General features: G+C 40.4%; 1 protein-coding gene and 1 pseudogene across 3 annotated transcripts in view; one reads left to right on the top strand and one right to left on the bottom strand.

Moving 5' to 3' along the window:
- The window catches only part of LOC311279748 (dnaJ homolog subfamily B member 1-like), an 86,477-nt pseudogene extending 85,217 nt beyond the window's left edge, over positions 1-1,260 (top strand). Inside the window, exon 2 of the transcript in view lies at positions 548-1,260. The product of the transcript in view is annotated as a dnaJ homolog subfamily B member 1-like (transcript). The remainder of the gene's footprint in view (positions 1-547) is intronic.
- Positions 1,261-1,279: 19 nt separating this feature from the next.
- LOC311286292 (adhesion G protein-coupled receptor E3-like) overlaps positions 1,280-25,674 on the bottom strand; it is a 36,420-nt gene continuing 12,025 nt past the window's right edge. For both annotated transcript variants that reach the window (XM_084402426.1, XM_084402427.1), the window contains 13 exons: positions 22,071-22,127; positions 16,022-16,047; positions 15,722-15,793; positions 15,387-15,576; positions 7,605-7,724; positions 7,298-7,479; positions 7,027-7,188; positions 6,745-6,951; positions 6,435-6,667; positions 6,285-6,351; positions 6,111-6,202; positions 4,241-4,391; positions 1,280-1,986 (listed from right to left, as the gene is read on the bottom strand). In XM_084402426.1, coding sequence (XP_084258552.1) covers positions 1,846-1,986; positions 4,241-4,391; positions 6,111-6,202; positions 6,285-6,351; positions 6,435-6,667; positions 6,745-6,951; positions 7,027-7,188; positions 7,298-7,479; positions 7,605-7,724; positions 15,387-15,576; positions 15,722-15,793; positions 16,022-16,047; positions 22,071-22,127 — 1,700 coding nt within the window. In that variant the 3' untranslated portion in view covers positions 1,280-1,845. The remainder of the gene's footprint in view (positions 1,987-4,240; positions 4,392-6,110; positions 6,203-6,284; positions 6,352-6,434; positions 6,668-6,744; positions 6,952-7,026; positions 7,189-7,297; positions 7,480-7,604; positions 7,725-15,386; positions 15,577-15,721; positions 15,794-16,021; positions 16,048-22,070; positions 22,128-25,674) is intronic.

Below are 25,674 nucleotides of genomic sequence, written 5' to 3'. Positions count from 1 at the left end.
GTTGAATTTTTTGTGGGAGGGGAGTGTTATTGGTATTATTATTATTAAAGGACTTAAAATTAATTTCTGAAAAAAAAAAAAAATGTTTCAGGTCTATTACAGTTTCGATTTTAAACTCTTTGCAAATATTTTATTTCTCAAATTTGCACACATTCACTCATATTTGTATGTCATATATGTAGGGGAGACTTTTTTTTCTCTCAGTTACTCAGAGACTATTGGGACTAGACCAACCAAATTTGTATATATTAAACTTGCATCTGTCTGCTAATTACCCATACCATTTAAAGATGATTACATATGACATGACGTTCACAGTATTTATTTAAATGGAAGAAGCCAGATGTTGCAACTGACCCCAACCCAGGGGCCATCAAATATCCCGGCAGATGTGGTGTTTGTGGTGAAGGATAAGCCACATCCAGTGTACAGAAGAGACGTTAGGGACATTATTTATTCTGCAAAAATTACACTCAAAGAGGTAAGATGGGCTCCTATTTTAAGAGTTTGCTTACAAATCTAATCCTGTTCTTCTCTACTTTCTCAGGCACTTTGTGGTTGCACAGTTAACGTTCCAACACTGGATAATAGCACGGTTAACTTAACAACTCAAGACATTGTCCGTCCCAGGATGAAACGGCGTGTCACCGGGGAGGGTCTTCCTCTTCCGAAATCCCCAGATCGTCGTGGGGACTTGATTGTCGAGTATGAGGTCAAGTTTCCCGAAAGATTAAGCCAGAGTGCCAAGGACACTATTGTAAATGTTTTGCCGGCTTCTTGAGCCGTGTATACTGCAATGCTGGAGACATTGGCATTGGGAATTTTTGGTTTCATAGTATTTAAAGGATGAATATGAGGGGCTGCTGAAATTGTCGAACTGTTATTCTGTAATGTACTGCCAATGAGAGACTATCTGAACCAAAAACATTGCTGGACTAGACTGGTTTATGTGTTTGTCATGTGCATTTTTCGCTTCCTAAATTTTTAGTTTTCCCCCATTTTAGTTTCCTTTGAGTCAAGTCCAACAGAAAGTCTCCAGCTGCGAACTCTTGGCCAGCGTTTTGTTGTCAACTACACACATCTAACACATCTAAGTTTACTTATTCCAAAGATGGACAGTAAGAGCATGTTGTGATGTTGCGGGGCTACAATAATATAGTTTCTTATCAGCAGCCTGATCCTTTGGACACCTCAGGGAAGTCTTTCTGTGAAAGCAGCCTGTACTTTTTCTGCTAATACGGTCTAATGTGACCATTTAGTGATGCCAGTCATTTCCAGTATAGTGGTGGCTCAAAGTGATGCTTGGATCCTCTCTCCTCTAAGTATGTGAAACAACACTTGATGCAGAAGTTATATGGTGAGAAACTCAAAAGCTCAAAGTCAGATAGAGGACAAATTTGTAACAAATACTAGATTTATTTAAAATAAATGATTCAAACTACTGATATTGTGGTTCATTTCTTATGCAAAATCATATGGAACCTTTTTCTGTTTTATTACAGGTAATTTATGTTATTGTTTTTAATTGTGAAACTAAATTTGTTTATTCACAAATTCTGTGGGATCTTTTTGGATTGTGAGATTATGAGTTATGAATATGTTTTGAGTTTTGAATAGATTGTTTAAAAGAAAATAAGATTTGGAATGTTACAGATATCACACTGCTTTAATAAAACACTTTAAGCTGAAAAACAATTGCTTTATCTTTTTTTTTAGCGTAATAAAAGTGTAACCCAGTATACAAGCCTCTAAAAATCATGGTAGTTCCTCTACCAAAGAAATGTTGCACTTAAAGAAATGTATAGATTCACATAAGTGCATTGACCGCTGTAAATATATAGCAGGTTAACTAGTTAAATTTGTAACTGAGATGGTCACGACAGAATCACTTTCATAAGAATGGCACTTCCTTTGCTGCATATGGATGCTTATGTCTTCACTGTTTCTTGATGGACATCTGAAGAACTTCCTGTACTGCTGCCTGACCTGGACAAGAATGAGAAGAGAAATAGTTTTAAACTCTGGTTAAAAAAAACAAAAACACAGACCATGTCCAGGTTATTTTTCAAGAATATAATTTTAGAAGATGAGAAATGAAATATGAACTTAACCCTTTAGAACCTATTAGAGATTTAGAAATAGGTGTTTTTCACATATTTGGATTTTTTTGACTGTACAATTCTAAAACAATGTGCTATCTTAATGTGCAAGGTGTCATCTTTTTCAAAAAAAGATTAGCTTTTAACAAATTAAAGTTATTGACCATTATTGTGTGTGGTGAGTTTGTAAATAGAATTTAAATAGGCAAAAAAAAAAAAAAAAAAAAAAACGGAGAATAAATTTACTGATTTTTATTTAGAAAAAAGAAACTAACACTTTAAAGTTGAAAAATGAACTATAATACATATATACAAATCTTTTTTGTGACATTGGGTGGCACAGTTTTCATTTAGGACACATTTTTCATACAAGCACACATACAAATGCACGCATTCATACACATACACGCACTACATGCTTAGATACATGAAAGAGTAACGGCCATCCGTTACTTCATTTCTTTTATTATTTTATGCAATCCAAAACACTCTAACCTGCCGCGCTTCGTATCTCTATGTTCAAATCCTCCTTCCCGCGCTGCTGTCATTTGCAGACGGAAAGCATGAAATAACGTAATAAGCCGTATATTGCCAAAAAGCGAATGTTGTCTACTGTCAGGGACAATTTGAATGGTTTTGATAGTGCAAACGGTTGAAGAGTTACGGTCAAATGAATACAGCTTGCTGGTGTGTGTCGGCGATGACACAGCCGGTTCTAAAGGGTTAAAGGGTTAGTTCACCCCAAAATGAAAATTAGCCCATGATTTACTCACCCTTAAGTCATCCTAGGTGTATATGACATTCTTCTTTCAGACGAATACAATCAGAGTTATATTAAAAAACGTCCTGGCTCTTCCAAGCTTTATAATGGCAGTGAATGGCCGTTTCGGTGAAAGAGTGACCCTTGACCTGACGCACAACGTAATGACGACCACGGAGATAGAGCAAAACAAAACACCAGTCACAAATTAGTTTAAAAAGACAATTTTTTGAGAGAAAATATGAGAGGAGCTTGAGTTTGTTGCCCAGCCCTGTTTGTTTGAACCGCGAGAGGCGTCAAAGCTTACGCCACTCCTACATCTACATCATACATGCGTCACTGGTTACTCTTTTGGTGCAAGTCGACTTGCGTACGGCCGTCTGCCGGAAGCTAATTGTTTTAGTCGATATATTTTTCTCACACACACTTTATGGTAATGAGCTATGACGCGGTTCAGCGGCAAGCAGCGGCAAAACGCCAGCAACCAATCAGAATATAGAGATCCTTCGCAAGAAACATACCGAGAAACATCCATTCCGGAGAAACATACGATGTAAACTTTCGTTCCTACAAAAACATTAGTTCCAAGAAAATGGAGAAGCTGATCATCGCCGTTGCTGGGTTTCCTATCATTTATGATATGACGTTGTTTGCGATGTCAAGAATAGGTAGGCTATTGTAGTTTATCCGTGATTCATTAACCGTACGGGCCAGCTGCTCCCCGGCCCTTGACACATGTGATTCGCGGATTAATTGCACAGTTTAACCATCATAGAGTGAAAGTTTGCCTGTGTTTTTAAGTCCTGTCAGTTTAACAGGGCGCGCTTGACAGGGCATATATAAGAACGAGCAGAGAGAGAGAGAGAGAGCCCCGGCCGCACGCGCTCACCTTCACCGTCTTCAAACAACACGAGCGCGTCAATGTATTCCTTGTTTTTTCTGTTTACATTTCATGGTGTGACACTTCTCTCCTCCCATGATCGAACATAGATTTCTGCTACGTCAGAGCGGCCAAAGCGTCAACAAGCTTCCCCGTACTTTTTGACAAGCATCCCTGACAGGGTGGCCAGAGCTTCTTTGCAGCTCAAGACGGCGGCGGTGTGTACGTACAGTTAACCCCCCAGAGCAGTGTGGATCACTTTTATCATGGATGGATTATCAACAGATACGGCCATTCACTGCCATTATAAAGCTAGGAAGAGCCAGGACATTTTTAAATATATCTCTGATTGTATTCGTCTGAAAGAAGAATGTCATATACACCTAGGATGACTTGAGGGCGAGTAAATCATGGGCTAATTTTCATTTTTGGGAACTAACCCTTTAATATAAAGTAGGTGAGAGATGATTTTCTGATAGACTGTCTGTACTGATGTCTGACCTGATCATTGAGGACACAATAGACCAGAAACATGAAGGTTCCCTGCTGGGAGTTCAAGATCAGGAAGGGGATCTCCAGCTCCTTCCAGAAACCCAGAATCCAGGAGCAACCAAGAATCACAAACTGAGCCAGTGTTTTAAATATCATATTCCTGCAGAGAAAGATGGAGAGTTAATATATATTTATTGATTATATTGTTGTGGAAAATCTGCAATTGTCCTGTTATAAGTATGCCTTTTGTCTGTAGAACACTTCTGTATTGTAATCAACCACACTTGAAACTTGTTTATTAAGAAAGTGGTTTATGAAGAAAAACTCTGCAATTGTTATTGTAAAATATATTTTTTAAGAAAGTGATTTATAAAGAAAAACATACCACACTTAATGTTTTAAGCATTAAGTAAAAAGCACAGAGAGGAACAAAACATGTATAAGAAAGAGCTTTGCTAAAGAAAGAAGATAAATGCAAGCATTACCGTCAGATGTGTTGCGGACGAAGCGCAGAATGCAACAAAGAAGAAAAGTCTGAAGAAGGAAGACTAAGAGGCGAAAGGCTTTACAAAGACAGGTCTGAAATGAATTCCCAGAACTCATGACACCTCAAGACTTAGGATTGGATAAATTGTCTGTAAGAGACTGATCATTTATGAGGGGATTTCCAAAGATGACGACCTCAAGAAATCAGATGGTCTATAAAAGGCTGAAAGGAGAAGATGAAGGCAGACGCTGATTCTTAATGGCCTCTCCGGTGTTACAACGCTTGTAAACGGTTTACTCTTGATGTTGTTTTGTCTTGTTTTTTATATTAGTACTTTATATGTAATAATAATAATAATAATAATACATTTTATTTGTAAAGCACTTTACATTTAATAATAATAATTCGTTACATTTATATAGCGCTTTTTCTGAGACCTCAAAGCGCTTTACATATGGAAGGGGGGAATCTCCTCAACCACCACCAATGTGCAGCATCCACTTGGATGATGCGACGGCAGCCATATTGCGCCAGAACGCCCACCACACACCAGCTTACTGGTGGAGAGGAGACAGTGATGAAGCCAATCAGTATATGAGGATGATTAGGCGGCCATGATGGACAGAGGCCAAGGGGCAGATTTGGCCAGGATGCCGGGGTTACACCCCTACTCTTTTTCGAAGGACATCCTGGGATTTTTAATGACCACAGAGAGTCAGGACCTCGGTTTTACGTCTCATCCGAAGGACGGTGCTCTTTTTGGCAGTATAGTTTCCCCGTCACTATACTGGGGCATTAGGACCCACACAGACCACAGGGTGAGCACCCCCTGCTGGCCTCGCTAACACCTCTTCCAGCAGCAACCTAGTTTTCCCAGGAGGTCTCCCATCCAGGTACTAACCAGGCTCAGCCCTGCTTAGCTTCAGTGGGCAACCAGTCTTGGGCTACAGGGTGATATGGCTGCATTTGACACCAAATCTCAAAGTGCTACAGTAGAACATAATTAAATTTAATATAATATATAATAATAATATATATACTGTATTTAGTATTAAAAAAAAAAAAAAAAAAACACAAACAATATTATGTAAACTAATTAACCTGTAGATAATAAAACTATATATTTAATTGAAACTAAGATAAGAAACTCTTTTGCTACTCTCGCCTGCCAAAACTCTTTGATTTCTACAAAAGTGAGCTGAACAGACCATGAAGAAGTCTTCTGACCTATGGATTGTGAGTATGAAAATTCAGATGCTTATGATTTAGGACACATTTGACTTTACCTAACCTGAGAATAATCAAAATAAGGTTAAATGTGTCTAGAAATATGCAGCATATAACAATATATATACACATTTCATGGAGTGTTCAAATCATATTGTTTGTTACTTGGTTCGTTTCATATGTGAAACTTCAGCGTTCAGATTTTTCAAGGTGGAGGTCAGACTGATGATGATGTAGATGAAGAGAATCATGTTTAACTGCACAGTAAGAGAAACAACAGGAATTAATCTTTAATCACTTTTCCTTTTAATACAAAGTCATGATGAGAAATGTGCTTACTGCTAGTATGACGCAAACAGGTCCCTGAAAACTCCAGTTAAAGCCTTTATCCATTTTAATCCAGCACCTGTTTAGAGGAAGAAAAATAATTAAATGAACAAACATGAAGGATGAAGGTGTTGATCTCTGAGTCTCTCAAACTAAACTCACTTTTCACTTCCGTAGCCTTTAGGATCCACCCCAGCAGACACAGCCACCACAACCAGAGCAACCGTATATCCAATCACACACAGGAATCCACTGCTAAGCACCCCCCTCCTTTTGGAGCTGATCTGTGATAGGTTCTTCACACAGATGAAGAGCAGCACAGCTTCAATGAACATCCACACAAAGCCGGAGAAAAAGAGGAAGTGCAGCACACCTGATATCACGGCACACAACACCTGGAGATCATGAGAGACGGTTATGATGATTCTCAGTGAGACTGTGCTGAGCTGTAGGGCTCCTTCATCATTCTCACCTGATGACGGCGTATGAGTCTCAGGAACTGTTGTGTGAGCAGGAACAGAAGGTGAGCCAACAGAAGACTCACGCAGAGGTTGATTCGAGCCACATTATTCACTCCAGGACTCCACTGACAAAGGGCAAAGGTCAACAGGGCCAAACTGAAGAACACCAGCCCCACGATCACACACACCAAATTCAACACGTCCAGCTTTGAGTCGCTCTGAGGAAACATGTCAGAGTACATGAGTGCCAAATCTGTGCTGTTCTTCAGTGCTCACTATAAATGTTCTCGTACCTCTGATGGGCGGTTGGTTTGCATGATGAGAGCGAATGTGGACAGATGATCACAGGAACACACAGTGTAGCTGCTGTTGGTCTTTAAAACAGAACAGCCATCTACAATCCACTCGCTGATGTTCCAGTACACACAGGACAGTGGACTGCCGGGCTCAAACTCCTGCAAAAAGAAGAAAGAACATGCAGAAAATAGTATAACACTGAATATTAGATGTTTTCAGATGTTCATCAGTTCTCAGGTTTGACAAAAACACATTTCAGTCTCTCACTCTGATGTGTTTGAGGGTGAAGTTGACTGTTTTGGTGAGATTAGTGTTGGTGGTTTTGGGAAGAGTAGCTGAGATCACAGTGGACATCATGGTGTTAATCGTGCCATTTGATGCGTTGAAGAAGTCTGGCTTCAGTAGATTCTCCATTGTGTTATAACTCATGAAAGCCACAGCAGCTGATCCTGTGTGACAGAAACAGAAGGAACTTGTATTCAACACATTAAAACCTTTAGTTAAACGTGGTTTAGTGATACATCTTCTAAAAATGTTTTATTAAAAATGTTGTATTAAAACACATCTCACATACTTGTTTCATTGTTGTTCTTGGCGATCCCAATGAGATCGATGTCCACAGAAGAATTTGTTGTGTCAAGTCGAGGGATTTTATCTAAGGTGACATTGGGTCCAACCATGAAGACTTCAACCTCTGATTTAGAAAATAAGCAGTTATGTTTTGTTTTTTGTTTTTATTAAAGTTGATTCAATCTGCACAAATGTGCAAAAAATAAAACAATAACTAAAATAATAATAACAAAAGACTAAAATAAAATAACTATTTCATCTAATTACTAGTTTGAACTAATCAGTTCCCTTTCGAGGGAACTCGCACTGCGTCGTTGAAAACGACTCTTTGGGGACGCTCCCTTAGCGTGCGCCTCTGAAGTATGAATGAAACTAATCCAATCCTGATTGGTGTTGCGTCATGACGTAACATGTGACGGCATAACCGGATGCATAAAAGTGACGCTGGCACACATACACATTAGCTTTCGCTCTTCAGCAAGCGCTCTCTGAAGCGGCACTTTCTCATTCTTCATCTGATGATCCTGAGGTCCCTGTTTGTGGTGCAGAAGCCCGCGTTGCGGCTTCTTCTGCCCATGATCAGGGCCCGATGCTGGAGCTCTCTGCTTCTGAGGAAGTGGATGTGCTCAGCATCGAGGCGGATGACCGTGAACTAAGCTCGCCGGTTCATGGTCATGCGTATGAGGAGCTGATTGAGGTTGTGACTCGTGCTGTGGCCAGACTCAATATTAGTTGGCCACAAGATGAGCAGGGAACGCAAATAAAAAGTAAATTAGATGAGTGTTTCCTGCAGCACAGATCACAGCCTCAGCGCCGGGGTTTACCATTTTTTCCCGATCTCCACAAAGAAATTTCGAGATCGTGGGAAAAACCCCATTCGTCCCGTGTCTATAATCCAGCAGTGGTTGATTATAGTAATGTCTTAGGGGCAAGAGATATGGGTTATGGGAAGATGCCAAAAGTGGAGGAGGCACTCGCTGGATATATCTCTCCTAAAGCGGCATCTTCCCTTAAAACCCCGGCGCTGCCCAGTAAACCATGCAGAGATACTTCTGCATTGGTTGGAAGGGCTTATATGGCGGCAGGTCGCGCTGGTTCATGCCTGCATTCGATGGCTATTTTGCAGGCATACCAGGCCGACCTCCTGAAAGACTTGGATGAGGGGGAGGGACCAACACCCGAAGATATCGCTTAACTTCGTAAAGCCACAGATTTGTCTCTCCGTGCTACTAAAGAGACGGCCCGCGCTATCGGCCGTTCTATGGCAGCTATGGTAGCCACGGAGAGACATCTGTGGCTGAATTGATCAGGTATCAAGGAGAAAGATAAATCGTTTCTCCTTGATGCGCCGCTCTCGTCTTCTGGCCTGTTCGGCAACGCAGTTGCGGCTGTTGTCGACAGGTTTCAGGAGACGAAGAAACAATCTGCGGTGTTTCAGCAGTTCCTCCCCCGTCGATCTAAGCCTAAGTCGAGTAGGGTGGGGCAAAGAGAGCAGCCCCAGCCGTCATCCAGCTCCTCATATCGCCAGGAACAAAAAGAGAGCGTTGCCTCTAGAGCCCCTCCTTCGCAACAGAGGAAGCGTTCTCAGCTGAAGTCCTCCGGCCAGAAGGGCGATTTGAGAGACGTCCTTCAGGCTAGGAGGGCTTCGGGAAAGAGGTCCTAGCTGGGATAGTAGGACCTCTGAGGGCTTCCCCCCCCCCGCTGCAGAGCAACCGAGGTTGTTCTCGCAGCGGAGCCCTCGGGAAATCGATGTGAGTTTCCTGCCGTCTCTGACGCTTCGGGCCGCATCAATTTCCAGCGAACGCACACCGTGTCGTTCGTGTCAAAAAATAGAAAACGAGCATCAATTGAGGTCACAAGGACCGTATCGACTAAATCCTGCCGATCTTTCGCTTCAGGAGGTCGAGAACCGTGCTTGGATAACACCCGAGGCCAGCCTCGAGAGGCTGGTTCCCTTAGTAGATTTCGTAGAGGCATGGTGTCATCTTCCCAACATATCTGCATGGGTCCTGCGTATAATAAAATTAGGATACAGACTGCAGTTCGGGCACCGCCCCCCCCAAATTCTCTGGGGTGGTGCAGACTACAGTGGTTCCGGAGCAGGCTCAGGTGATGGAACAAGAAGTGCAATATCTGCTGTTAAAGGAGCCCATAGAACGTGTTCCTCCTTCAGACAGGGAGTCCGGGTTTTACAGCCGGTACTTTATAGTTCCAAAAAAGGATGGAGGACTAAGGCCAATTTTAGATCTAAGACATTTGAACCGTTCTCTGAGGAGGTTCAGGTTCAAAATGCTTACTATTCCCATCATCGTGAATCAAATCAGATCCGAGGACTGGTTTGTCACGATAGATCTAAAAGACGCGTATTTTCATGTCTCCATCCTTCCATGTCACAGGAGGTTCCTGAGGTTCGCTTTCGGGGGCGAAGCTTACCAATATCGGGTTCTTCCGTTCGGCCTAGCACTCTCTCCCCGCACGTTCACCAAATGCATGGATGCAGCACTAGCTCCATTGAGACTTCAGGGCATCCGCATACTCAATTATATCGACGACTGGCTCATTTCGGCCCAGTCTCGAGAAATGGCGGTTCGGCATCGAGATATGTCCTTGGCCACATTCAGAGCTTGGGGTTGAGGCTCAACACGAAGAAAAGTGTGTTGGAACCATCCCAGAGCACAACGTTTCTGGGCGTGGTGTGGAATTCGGTTACGATGCGGGCACAGATGTCTCCTGCGCGTATCGAGTCCATTCTGGCAATGGTGTCCAGGATAAGGCTAGGCCAGGCCATTACTGTAAAGCAATTTCAAAGATTGCTGGGCCTCATGGCAGCGGCATCCAACATTATACCTTTGGGCCTTCTACACATGAGGCCCCTTCAGTGGTGGCTGAAAGCCAAGGGATTTTCCCCCAAGGGGAATCCATTCCGCATGATCAGAGTAACGCGCAGATGCCTTCGTTCTCTGGTAATTTGGAAGAAACCTTGGTTCCTGTCCCAAGGGCCAGTGTTAGGAGCGTCTTGTCGCCGGAAAACCGTTTCGACAGATGCCTCCCTCACTGGCTGGGGCGCGGTCATGGACGGCCGCTTTGCCAGGGGTCTGTGGCAGGACCATCATCATTCTTGGCATATAAATTGCCTGGAGATGTTGGCTGTGTTCAGAGCTCTGAGGAGCTTCCTCCCAGACATCAAGGGTTACCATGTCCTGATACGATCGGACAATACATCAGTGGTAGCTTATCTGAACCGACAAGGGGGACTCAGGTCGCACCCTCTATCCAGATTGGCGCAACAGATTATCCTTTGGTCCCAAGAGAAACTATTGTCTATCAGGGCAATGTACGTTCCGGGGGTTCAGAATCAGGGAGCAGACATCCTGTCGAGGCAGGGGCTGAGGCCCGGGGAATGGAGACTTCACCCAGAGGTGGTGAAGTTGATATGGGAGAGGTTTGGACCGATGGAAGTGGATCTGTTTGCGTCTCGAGAGACGTCTCATTGTCCACTTTGGTTTTCCCTTACGCATCCAGCCCCACTGGGGTTGGATGCTATGGTACAGGCCTGGCCGAGGCTACGCCTGTATGCTTTTCCCCCGATCGCTCTGCTCCCGGGAGTCCTGGAAAGGGTCCGTCAGGAGGGCATCAGTCTTCTTCTGGTAGCCCCGTTGTGGCCAGCCCGAGTATGGTTTTCCGACATAATTTCACTCCTGATAGCTCCGCCGTGGCAGATTCCTCTGAGGAGGGATCTGTTGTCTCAGGCGGAGGGCACAATTTTCCACCCTCGTCCAGAGCTGTGGAAACTGTGGGTCTGGCCACTGAGGGGGTTCAGTACCTAGATGCTGGTCTATCAGCCGGGTGGTTGAGACTATACTTAGCTCCAGGGCTCCATCTACTAGGAGATTATATGGCCTCAAGTGGAATGTTTTTTCCACTTGGTGTAGAGAGCATGAGTTAGATCCAGTTAACTGCCCGGTGGCTTCAGTTCTGGAGTTTCTTCAAGATCGTTTCTCTGCAGGTCTCTCCCCTTCCACACTTAACCCTCTGAGGTCGGCAAACGCGCCCCCGCGTTTTGCTGGATTTTCTTCACATTGTAGAACTATAAACTTAAATTTCTCCATCATTTATGGTCATACAGAAAAAAGAAATATAAAAAAAGAATCTGTGATATTTCTACTTTTGTATGTGTCCACTTACAATCAAATCAAAACATTGTGCTTTTGAAAAATAAAGAAAATAAACAGGGTGTGCGTTCTGCCTCTCCGTCGCGGTTAACTTTTTTTTCTTGAGCACGTCTATAAACTGAAACAAAACTCAGCGAATACTTGTCACACATTTATGAGCCATATACCTTTATAAACATTTAAGTGTGTACTTTTAAATGATCGGTTTCAAACTGAAAACAAATATTCTCTGTTTAAGTAATTTGTATAAAACCAACAAGATGTCCAGCTTCTCAAACGCTTCCTAATTACTTTTAATTTGAACACGCCCACTCGCGCAAAAGAGATTCACATGCAAATCTCCACATGGAACGCGAACGCGCTCATTACCTCAAAAACAAAGCAGCAAAACACCTCACAAGTCTCTGCTTTTCGTCGAGTTTGAAAGGCGCACGTTTGGAGCTTACATTGGATTTAGGCTACCTCAGAAGAAGAAGAACGCGATTTGAAGACAAGAAAGATGTACAAGGTAAGACATTCTTACATATTAGTTTGTTATTGTTGCATAAATTTCACATTGCAGTTGAACTGTTGCTAGATATATGGTGAATATTGTAATATTTAGACCCGTGTTTACTGTTACTGTGTTTGTGGATATCTGCTCAAACGTAGATATGTATATGGTAACCATAATGTTTTATATTTGAGCGCGATCGCGTTTGAATGTATCATATGATCGCGATCGCGTTTGAATGTATCATTTGATACATTCGAAAAGCAAAACGCACCAAAGGGCTTCATGTTTTTACTATTATCTCATTTCATATCATCATAACGAATAGAAACATTTGAAGTAACATGATAATCAATATATTTTTCTCTAGCTTAGTTGTTACTGAAATATTTTGGAAGATTTATAGGCTGCTATGGTTATTGTTATTATTATTTTATGCAGCACTGCACATAGCCTATGCTTACAAGGCACAACAAACCTGGTGTTCATTATATTATTGTTGGAAACATTTGTGTGTGTGTGTGTGTGTATGTGTATTCTGTGAATTTTAAAAAGCAATTTTAACCAGAAAAATCTAAAATGTATTCCCCAAATCGTGCAGGCCTTTCTCTTGATATCAGTATGTTCACTTTTTTTTTTTTTTTTTCAGGGCCCAGATGCCACTGAGTCCTGCTGACTTCGACTTTCTCTGTACATGAACATGGTAAAGTGAAAATCAAACACCTTGGAAATGAAAGGTATGTACAATGTTTTTAGTAATGGCACAAAGGTCTCTGTCTTTGTATCATTGGTTATCTTTGGATTATGTTGTGTTGTTAATAAATCAAACCATCTAAAAGCCATTCTTTTTTAAATCTCCTCATTCTTTGTGCAAGGTTGCTCAGAATGATAGGGGCCTGATAGCTCCTAATAGGGCAGTTAGAGGAGGGTCTTTGTCTTACTCAGGTGAGAAAAGCCATACATATTAATGAGCTCCCGCATAAAGCTTTGTGGCACAAAACACGTCGTAAAATTTTTAAATCAATATATTGTCTTATCTGAATGAGCAGTCAGGGTGATTTTCACATAGTTTTAGAGCAAATATTCTAGGCTATGTCATACAATTTTCAAAAGTCTTGTGAAGAAATAATCAGTATGGGTTTCATGGCCTTATTTCAGTGAGAATTTTTTTTTGTATTTTCACAAACCACGCATAAATGTCATTATCTCAAAACTACAAACTTTTACACACATGCTGCTGATATATTATTGTAGCAGAGTTTGTGCTGAATACAGTGTAATTAGACTTTAGCCATGAAAATGTCACAAGTAACAGAAATAAGCACAAATGTCAGAGAATGTCAGAACACCTCCAGGGCCCAGAAAACAGCTCAGACCTCAGAGGGTTAAGGTGTACGTGGCTGCCATTGCGGCGTTCCATGCACCATTGAGTGATGGGCCTCTGGGGAGGCACCAGCTGGTCATTCGTTTTCTCCGTGGTGCATGGAGGATGAGACCGACAACCAGGTCCAGGGTTCCTGCCTGGGACCTGGCGGTGGTTCTCGAAGGGTTATCCCTGGCCCCCTTCGAACCCCTTCAGTCGGCTTCGCCCAAGGACCTGACGTTCAAGATGGCTTTTCTCTTAGCTATTACCTCTCTAAAGAGGGTGGGAGATCTTCAAGCTCTGGCAGTAACACCAGCTTGTTTGGAGTTTGCCCCTGGGGGAGTTAAGGCCATTCTGCACCCGAGACCTGGCTATGTGCCTAAGGTGCCTTCTAACACGGCACGGTCTACGGTCCTGCAGGTATTTTATCCTCCACCTCATGTGTCGGCGGAAGAAGAGAGGCTCCATCTGCTCTGCCCTGTCAGAGCTCTGAGCATTTACCTCGAGAGGTCCTCTTCTTGGAGGAGGTCGGACCAACTGTTAGTGTGTTTTGGGTCACCTAAAAAGGGGCTCCCGGCATCCAAACAAACTATTAGTAATTGGATTGTTCAGGCTATTGCCTCGGCCTACAAGGTGCGCAATTTGCCCTCACCTTTGGCCGTAAGGGCCCATTCTACTAGAAGCATGGCGTCTTCTAGGGCCCTCCTCTCGGGAGTGCCCCTCCAGGAGATCTGTGAGGCGGCCGGTTGGGCTACCCCGCACACTTTTGTCAGATTTTATAGTCTGCACCTCCCTAGTACGCCTGGTGCAAATGTGCTCTCGTCCTAGCTGGGTGCCTGAGTTCAGTTTCACTCCAGGGCAGGCATTTTTCGGTGCGTGGCCTAGTGGGCATTCGTTCCCCAAAGAGTCGTTTTCAACGACGCAGTGCGAGTTCCCTCGAAAGGGAACGTCTCGGGTTATGACTATAACCCTTGTTCCCTGAGAAGGGAACGAGACACTGCGTCGTCCTGCCACGCCCCTCAATGCCTGAGAGCGGCTTGCTTCATCGCGAGGCTAATGTGTGTGTGTGCCAGCGTCACTTTTATGCATCCGGTTATGCCGTCACATGTTACGTCATGACGCAACACCAATCAGGATTGGATTAGTTTCATTCATACTTCAGAGGCGCACGCTAAGGGAGCGTCCCCAAAGAGTCGTTTTCAACGACGCAGTGTCTCGTTCCCTTCTCAGGGAACAAGGGTTATAGTCATAACCCGAGACGTTAACTTTGTTCACAGCAAAATCCCCAGAGTTAAATTAAGTAAATTAACTTTTAACACTCTTTAGATTGGGACAATATGTACTCTGAGCAGTGTTGATTTAACACTGGTGATTTTGCTGTGTGCCTGTAACATTGTAGTAATCATGAAGACATTGATTAGCTTGTTCAGGTGTGTTTGATTAGGGTTGGAGCTAAACTCCAGGAAAGTGGGGCCTAGTCCACACGGACACGGGTATTTTTTTAACCGGAGATTTTCCTCCTGCGTTTAAAAAAAAAAATCCCGTCCACACATGCTCGGTTTAAAAGAAATTGTGACCTGATACTGCCTTTCCGCGTGGACGAACGGCCAAACCGTGTAAAAAAAGTCCCGTGTCCGTGTGGACAAGGCCTGGATCTTGTGGTCCAGAGTTGAGAACCCCTGCACTAGACTATATAAACTCCCTGATATCATATATAAGCTCAGTTTCATCATCAATAATAACAGTTTCTCCACTCACCAACAGCATCAAGAGTAAAACTGACACTGCCATTTGTGTCTGTCGGCTTCACCAATGTAGAGATGAGTTTCCCGTTGGTTTTTAACACATGGTTTCCGTTGGAGGCTAGTACAGCTTGGCTGACTGATGATAAAGACTCTGAAATCTCTCCTGAAGTGTTGAAGACCATATTCAAAACATCGGTCACAGTCTAATTTATTGATCAGAAGAAAAAAAAAAAAATACTGTAAATGTAAATATTAAGAAAGCCAATTAATCAGACCTGTGATGTCAATCATGTAACTGACGATTACATTTGATTTGATTATTTAAAAATAATTATCTTGAAGACTTACAGTCAAAGAAAGCTCTTGATCTTTAATGTCCTCGATCTGCTCTAGAAGATTTTGAAGCTTTTCAGTCTGACTCTGAAATCAAAATTGAGAAGACAGAGTCCACAAACTCATTCTTTCAATTGGCTTTTGTATGCAGTGTATTCACAGCTTATATGGACTGAATGCCCCCATAAACCATCAGCAATTATTAGAAAAGCACATTCATATTTCAGATTACACACATATCTAAAATGCACATGTTATTGCACTGCTTCAGTTTGGACTATTATTGATAGGAGCTGTGAGTCTCTACTAACTTACGTTGCATCCTTCCAGCAGCGCTACACCTGCAATGACAGCATGAAGACAATAATATAATAAACTGCAAAACTTTGAAAAATAACTATTTTATTAAGCAGCAATTTCAGCAAGATTGTGGATTCAGCAAGATTTCAGTGGTGCGTACCTCCTCCTGCGTACCCCCTCTCTTCCACTTAGACTTCAGTCATACCTGTTCCATTTAGGGACAATATTTGCCCCCTAATTTTTTTTCCAGTGCTTTTTTTTTTACTTTATGAATAACTTTATGAAATAAAATAAATGTTTTCAATGAAAAATGTTCAATAGAGCAATATGCAATGCCGGAAAAACGTGATACTTTAAAATATATTACACTAAAACCAGTAAGTCACTGTCTTCTCAATGAGCGAGTCATTGAGTCATTCTTACATTCAGTAACAAAGCAACTAGCTGTATTTCTAAATGAATCATTGAATGATTGACTCACAATTCTTTTCAAAGCAGCAGAATTGTTTACGAAACACCGGTGTGTGCTGTAGTTCTGCTTTTCTCTTTCGTTGGAACTATTATTTTGTTGCAAAATAGAGTAAGTACTGACAGTACTGTGTTTAAAATACACGTTTTGTTTGTTGACCTGTTGTATGATAATCAATGTCACGTTTTGTTCTGCGGAGTCACGAGGCTCCACCTGAGAGCGGCATTTCATTCGCTTCACCCACACCTCAAACTCGACGTCAACGAAGAAAGGGTCACAATAGGAAGCCTGTAACTAAGGATGTCACTGACGAGCTTTCTGGTTTACTAAAACATATGACTGTCTAAAAATATTGTTTTGAATAAAGAGTTTTCTGTCCATCGCTGTTTCTCTCAAGTCACATGAGAGAGCAGTGAAAAGGGTCTTTGTCCACAAATACAAAGGAACTATTGTATCTTCGGAGAGCAAGCCACTGACTGGACAGTCAGGCTTGTACAGGAATAGTATGTCAGACACTTGCTGGGATCAGCAGTTGTAGATTGTGATATTTGAAATAAGCAGTCATGTGCCTTAACAGTAAATATGATTCTTTCTCAAATCGGACTATAAAGAAGAGACCTGGACAGGACTCACTTGCTCTTCCTTGCAATCTCCAGTCCGGAACGCCAGCAGTTTTCGGATGCAAGAAGCTTTAAGCCTAGCTAATATTACTCTGTTAGTTTAGTACTCCTATTATAATCTGTAACAAGTATTCTTTTCATTTTGATTATTTTAATAAATATTGTTAAACATTTATTACAATCATCTGACTGGAACTTGGATTTTTGAGTACGTGTCACCTTCTTCCACCTGGATCAGGAAGGTCCTAGCTGGAGGAAAAACTACAATAGGGTGAGCATTATTTCTGATATAAGAATAATGACTGTGAGATTTGATTGATTAAAAAGCCTAGCCAAAGAGGCAGCTTACGACAGGATATTGTTGTATAGCGAACAAGGTTGAAGAGTACCTAAAAAGGTAGACTTATACTACAAAGGGGAAATCTATTATCTTTATAATTTATTATCTTTATAATAGGATACGAATTTGTAGAGACTGATCGCCTAACTCTTAAAAGTACGACTAAAGGATAGGCTCTTTAGTTACCGCAGGATTATCCATATGTCCTGGATAGGATGTAGGATAATTTGGAACGGTATTAATCGTGAAAGCTTCTACAGTTTGCCATTGTGTGGATATTTGGGAACAATTGCATTCTTGCTCGTTATCAACATTAATATCAATTTTATTGATTAGATAGCGTATTCATTTTTACAGTGCAGAGAGAGAGATTTAAGACTCAAACTTTCTTTGATGCAAAAACACCTTGTGCGAGTTGTTGTATTTAAATGCTGCTATAATTAATAAAGTAAACCTAACTCAGAAATTGGGCTCTATATGAGTTCAGTGAATCAGGTCAAATGATTGTGAAATAATGATTATGTTAAAACACAACCAACACCATCAGATCACCTTTTCTCTTTGTTCATCTGGCTGTTATAACCCAGGTACAGCAGCCAAAAAAAATCTAAAGTTAGTGATTTAAGGGTCAAAAGCCCAACTAAAGCAAACACTGATCACCATAATGGTGACTTAAAATTACAGTTTCTCCTTCAGTGATTCTGCTTGTTAACATCAGGTGTCTTCAATGTTGGCTATAAAAAATAAAGAGTTCTTAATTCATCTTTGACATCTGTCTGTTATTCACATATTTTTGTTTAATTTATTTATTTATTTTTGTAAATTTTACTCATTTTAAATGGTTGACTTTTAACCCTCTGAGGTCGACAAACGCGCCGGCGCGTTTTGCTGGATTTTCTTCACGTTTCTTCACGTAAACTTAAATTTCTCCGTCATTTATAGTCATACAGAAAAAAGAAATATGAAAAAAGAATCTGTGATATTTCTACTTTTGTATGTGTCCACTTACAATCAAATCAAAACATTGTGCTTTTGTAAAATAAAGAAAATAAACAGGGTGTGCTTTCTGCCTCTCCGTCGCGGTGAACTTTTTTTTTTTGAGCATGTATATAAACTGAAACAAAACTCAGCGAATACTTGTCACACATTTATGAGCCATATACCTTTATAAACATTTAAGTGTGTACTTTTAAATGATCGGATTCAAACTGAAAACAAATATTCTCTGTTTAAGTAATTTGTATAAAACCAACAAGATGTCCAGCTTCTCACGAGCTTGCTAATTATTTTTAATTTGACCACGCCCACACGCACAAAAGAGATTGACATGCAAATCGTCCACGCCTCACACGAACGCGCTCGTTACCTCAAAAACAAAGCAGCACCAAACTTCACCAAATTCTCTGCCTTTCGTCGAGTTTGAAAGACGGATTACATCGGATTTACCTCAGAAGAAGAAGAACGCGATTTGAAGACAAGAAAGATGTAAGGTAAGAAATTCTAACATATTAGTTTGTTATTGTTGCATAAATTTCACATTGCAGTTGAACTGTTGCTAGATATATGGTGAATATTATAATATTTAGACCTGTGTTTACTGTTACTGTGTTTGTGGATATCTACTCAAACGTAGATATGTATAATATGGTAACCATAATGTTTAATATTTTGGAGTGAGCTCTGGTTTTGAATGTATCGCAATCGCGTTTGAAACGATCGCGTTTGAAAAGCAAAACGCACCAAACAAAGGCTTCATGTTTTTACAATTATCTCATTTCATATCATCATAACGAATGAAAACATTTGAAGTAACATATGACAATCAATATATTTTTCTCTAGCGTAGTTGTTACTGAAATCTTTTGGAAGATTTATATGCTGCTATAGCCTATGCTTACAAGGCACAACAAACCTGGTGTTCATTATATTATATATTGTTGGAAACATTTGTGTGTGTGTGTATTCTGTGAATTTTAAAAAGCAATTTTAACCAGAAAAATCTCAAATTTATTCCCAATAAATTTTAGAACTATATTCCCTATAGTTTCTCTTGATATCAGTATGTTCACTTTTTTTTTTTTTTCAGGGACCAGATGCCACTGAGTCCTGCTGACTTCAACATTCACATGAGTCTCTGGAACATGAACATGGTAAAGTGAAAATCAAACACCTTGGAAATGAAAGGTATGTACAATGTTTTTAGGAATGGCACAAAGGTCTCTGTCTTTGGATGATTGTTTTCAATAGTGTGCTTTTTTGTCATTTGTTGTGTATATTTAGATTATGTTGTGTTGTAAATAAATCCAAACAATCAAAAAGCCATTCTTTTTTTAAATATCCTCATTCTTTGTGCAAGGTTGGTCAGAATGGCATGGCCTGATAGCTCCTATTAGGGCCATTAGGGAGTGTCTTTGTCTTTCTCAGGTGTGAAAAGCTTACATATTAATGAGGTGATTACTCCCCTTTCGCATAAAGCTTTCTCACACAAAACACGTCTTAGAAATGTTAAATCAATATATTGTCTTCTCTGAATGAGCAGTCAGGGTGATTTTCACATAGTTTTGGAGCAAATATTCTAGGCTACGTGATACAATTTTCAAAGGCTTGTGAAGAAATAATCAGTATGGGTTTCATGACCTTATTTCAGTGAGAATTTTTTTTTTTTTTTGTATTTTCACAAACCACACATAAATGTCATTATCTCAAAACTACAAACTTTTACATACATGCTGTTGATATATTATTGTAGCAGAGTTTGTGCTAAATACAGTGTAATCAGACTTTAGCCATGAAAATGTCACAAGTAACAGAAATAAGCACAAATGTCAGAGCATGTCAGAACACCTCCAGGGCCCGGAAAACACCTCAGACCCCAGAGGGTTAAGGAATTAATTTGATTAATTATTACTAAATTCTAATTTGTTAAATTGAATTAATAATATTGCTTGTAATCTGTTGTCACAATTTTATTGATTAGATATAGCGTATTCATTTTTACAGTGTGTGTCTATATTTGTTCTTCATGTGAGTACGTACTAAATCCCCACTTTTGGTGCGTTGTCAAGAACAGCAGTAATGTAGCGCAGCAATACTCTGCACGCAATCTGTCATATGCTCTCTGCCTGTCACTTATCACTTATTAACAGATAAGTAGGAGTCAAAATGAAAGAAAGATTCAATTTGTGAAATATTGATCCAACACATTTTTCAACAATTTACAATATTGGAAAATCAACCATGTGACCATGTGAGGAGATGACCGGTAAGCTCCGCCCCCCTTGGTTACGGTTGCTAACTCGGACAAACAAACGGAGTTGCTAACTGTCTTACAATGACAGCTGTCAGTGTGAAAACCTTATCCCAAGATGTTTTTGATAAATTTTGGACGCAGAAGGACCACCTCTCGTCGAGGAGCATTCAAGTAGGAATTAAATATGCCATGGAGGGATAAAAGATTATAAAATAGATATGGTGGGTAACAAGATTAATTTGGAAGCGAGGGTTTACAGATCACAAACAAGCGAGAGAAGCCTCATGTTGCGGTCGTCACGATCGCAGAAAAACAATATCTAGGATCAACACTGTTCATTTATACCGCAGGCTAAGTTTAAATTAATTTACATTTAACCAGTTTAATATGGAGAGGCACTCCCAGTCAACAATTTGATCTCTCAGTGATCTCACCATGAGCTCTCAGGATTCCTGTGATGTGTTCACAATCTGAGTTCACAGTGAGCTAAAAGTGTATCCTCACAGCGCCCTCACTGTGTGCTCATGCTATAGTCATATATAGCAACTACAGTATATTGGTCTGATTGGTTGAAGGACTATCCAATTGTGTTCAGAGTCATTTGAACTATACCCGTTGATCATGCCTCTTGTGCAGAAGAAAACACAGAGCAGACTCCCCAGACTAATGTTCAAAAAAAAATTGGGATGATTTATTACAAACAGTGAAAGGTCGTCTAGACAAAAGGAAGTGGATTCTACCCAACCTGTCTTATAGGGGAAGAACACTTATTGTAAATAATTTGGTCGCTTTACTCTTATGGCACAGACTGGTTTGTAATGATCCTCCAGTGAAATTGATGGCCGAGATTCAAACGGATTTTGTTGACTTTTTTTGGGAGTATTTTATTTTTGCCCGAAGAAGAAGGGGGTCAACGAGTGGTTCATCTCCAGAGAAGGAGTGCAGCTTTCCAGTTGTGTTTTTACTCAGGACTGTTGGAAACCTTGGAATAGATACATCTATTTTTTTAATGGACCCTAAGTGCTTGAATATTTTAAAATTGTCGTCTTTTTATCAGCATCTTTTCAAGATTTGGATTTTTTTTTTTCATATTCAAAGGACTGACAATTTTCATTCCATTTTTTGTTTGCTGAATGAACCCTTGATTTTTAAGGCAAGACTGGATCTGTCTGCGACCAATTCTTTACCAGGATTCAATAAGATTTTACAAAATTCAGGTTCCCTTTCAGTCGCTCGTGTTCGACGTAACATCGACGTGACGACATAATTTTCCCCCTAGTTTATACCTTGAAACACAAACACACTCACACATCTGTTCAATTCTACAGATCCACAAACATTCAGACAAAACACAATCCAACAGAGGAAACATCAGAGTACATTACCAGCTGAGGTCATCTCTGGTGTGACTGTTGTATCGGGGCTGATGATGTTAGTAACAGCTGAAAAATAATGACTAATGGTTAATACCAATGAATCAACAAACACAAATAATACCAAGAGCTCATGAACACATAATTACCTGCACAGTATGCTGAATAGCGCACAGTTGTTCTAACCAGCTCATAGACATAATAATTGCCTGGACAGGCTTTGACTTTAATGGGAAAAAACAAACGGAGTTGCTAACTGTCTTACAATGAGCTAACTGTCTTACAATGACAGATGTCAGTGTGAAAACCTTATCCCAAGATGTTTTTGATAAATTTTGGACGCAGAAGGACCACCTCTCGTTGAGGAGCATTCAAGTAGGACTTAAATATGCCATGGAGGGATAAAAGATTATAAAATAAATATGGTGGGTAACAAGATTAATTTGGAAGCGAGGGTTTACAGATCACAAACAAGCGGGAGAAGCCTCATGTTGCGGTCGTCACGATCGCAGAAAAACAGTATCTAGGATCAACACTGTTCATTTATACCGCAGGGTAAGTTTAAATTAATTTACATTTAACTACACTGTTAACCCTTGCTGTAAAAAAAGGCCAAATTCTGACAATATCATACCATTTTCCATTAAAACAGTAATATACCTGTAGCGACTGTGAGGATGAACCAAACACAAACTAATCTTTAATTCAAACTTTCCACTTCCTGCCGAACAAAGGGGCAGATTTGGTCAGGACTTTGTATCCTCATCAATCTTGTCATGGGGTCCATGCGCCAACCAGTCTGGTTATTTAAAAGAGCCCCCAGCACTAACTGGTCAATGCTAGCTTTGTGGCCGAATACTGACTGGTTAAGAGAAAGACAGAGACCAAGGTCCCACACAGAGATCTCACATCCCAGGGTCAAATCACCAAATCCAGAGCCATAAGTCACCCATCCCGGCGCCAGTAAGGCTACAATGAGAACTTTTTATGGCCCAAACGAACAGAAGAATTTGTCAATATGAGGTTTTTTTTTAAAAGAATGATTGGTTGAGAGATGGCACAACTCAGTGCTCTGTCAAGATACCAGCAGATGTTGCTGGACCCCCACAACATTCCTGACCCCTCCCCCGTTAAGACCTCTGAATGACCAAACCAGAGTTCTCTTCTCTTCAAACCACGAGAACTGAGATTTTACCCATAACAATAAATAAAATCATTCCAGAATAGTTTTCAATGGACTTATGATCAAACATCGTGCAACTACATAATTCTTTGTTGTCTACAATATATGTGTGTGTCTAATATGCTTAGATCCCATATAATTCATGTACTTGTTATAACTATTAGATGCTTGAATGAAAGTGTGTCGTGTTTCATATCAGTATGATCGTATGCTCGTGATCCAAAAGATGGCTTGATTGAAATCTGTGTAAAATGTTTCGTATTCTTATAATAGTAACGATGTCTAAACTGTGGCCTCTGTACTCTCTGCTAGAGCTTGGAGAGTAAGGAGATCCCAGATAACGCATGATTTACGATGAGACACATAAAGCCAGTGTCTAATTGGTCTGATCTCTTCAGAAGGTGGGACAAACTTTTGAGTTTAAAATCTTAGACCCGAAACAAAGCTCTCTCTCTATCTCTGTGCTCTCGCTCTCTGTGTTCACTCTCAAGAAACGCTCTGCTATCACTCTCAAGAGAGTTGGGCAGAAAAAGATGAAGATCTAAATCAGACTAGTAACCATGTAGCCGCGAAGAGACAACGAACCCAAATTAAGATCAGAAGAACGGGTTCAACAGCTTTATTCAAGCCGTCTTACTACTCTCATCTCAATTTTCTTTCTTTTCTGAGTTTTTCTTTCTTTTCCGATTGAAAGTCTCGGTTTTAAGTTTAAGCAAAGTTTCGGTCCACGATTCACGGCTGCAACGCACGCTTTCAACTTCAAAGACTTTCATTCACCCGCCAGCACACCACGTGACTGGACGCCCCATCTATTCAAGCATGAGGAGACCAGCCACGAACGAACTAGGGGAAACCCCCTTTGACGCTGACCAAAGGAATTCCCAAAAGGAACGCAAAAGACAAGCAAGTAACCTCCAGACTAAAAGCTGAACTGGTGTATTGATATAAATTTAATAACCTGTCTAAGAAACGATAGAAGGGTTAATTAATGATTGATGGTTCGTTCCAGGTCATGTCTTATGTGCATATATAATCTTGAGATTTCATCATCTCACTCATCATCTCACTCTTTCCTCACTCTCTTCCTTTCTGCAACTCGTATGAATGCGTGTGTGCGTGTGTTTGTGTTAGATATTAGTTTTATGTGTTAGTATATAATCAATAAAATATTGTTTGTATTTGAAAAGAGAAGTATTACTTGTGTTTTGTGCTTACGAATTTATTGTCTTGAACTTCGATCTAAGTTACCTATGCTTCCTTGATTATTTCTTAATTTATTGTTAGCTGGGGATTATTCTTTCTTGGCCAGGAAGATATTGTATTTCCTAAAGTTAATGATTGTTTATGCTTTCTGTTTATTGGATGAACTGAAAAAATGATCATACTATTGATTCTGCTACAGTAAATTCTGAAAATAATTAAAATATTAATCACACCCTATACCCTATACATTCACCATTCCCTACATTAGTTCACTAATATAGTTCACTGTAATGAAAAGAAGTGAGTGAATTGAGACACTGATGAACACCTGATAAGCAGAATCACTGAAGGACAGAGAAACAAGAACAGAAAAAAGAGAAACACAAGAACTACAACTGACTTCCAGCCACCGAGTGTGAAACCAGTTTACAAACCAGTTTATGATTTATTTTATACATGTACAAAAGTTCTTGTTGAGAATTAACAGATATTTAGTTAATAATCAAGTTTGTTGTCACCATAATGGAGATCAGTATTTGCTTTAGTTGGTCTCTTGTCCCTTGACTTCTTAGTTACAATTCATTTCTCTCTGGCTGTAGTAACAGTGAGTTTATAAAACACATTTGTTATGGCAAGAAAGAGCCAAGAAGAAGATGATTGGCTTTTGTGATGATGCCATAATCATTCTGGACATGTCTGATTCTCTGATCTTTCCTGTATATATTATTTGAATTTATGGATATTTCATATTTAGCATATATCTGTGAATCTACAACAGAGGTCTTCATTCCTGCTCCTGGAGAGCCACTGTCCTGCAGAGTTTAGTTCCAACCTGCTTCAGCACACCTGCCTTTGAATACTCAAGTGATTCTGAAGAGCTTGATGAGCTGATTCAGGTGTGTTTAATTAGGGTTGGAACTAAACTCTGCAGGACAGTGGCTCTCCAGGAGCAGGAATGAAGACCTCTGATCTACAACATGAAATCAATATTTCTGTAATCAGGTCTTCTGAAGAATATTGCAATCATATAGTGCATTAAAACATTTTGAACTCCTGCTCGACTCAGACACACACAGACATCAACAATCAGCATATGAATCTCAACAATGGTGACAATCAAAAGTTTCATGTCGCAATGCATGCTGGGTTTCAGGATAATATAAAACTCCCAGCATGCACTGCGGCATGAATTAATATATATATATATATATATATATATATATTTATATA

The sequence above is a fragment of the Rutilus rutilus genome (assembly GCF_951802725.1).
Source record: "Rutilus rutilus genome assembly, chromosome: 2".
Classification (NCBI taxonomy): domain Eukaryota; kingdom Metazoa; phylum Chordata; class Actinopteri; order Cypriniformes; family Leuciscidae; genus Rutilus; species Rutilus rutilus.
Note: the sequence above shows the minus strand (reverse complement) of the source record. Positions and strands in the feature narration are given on the sequence as shown.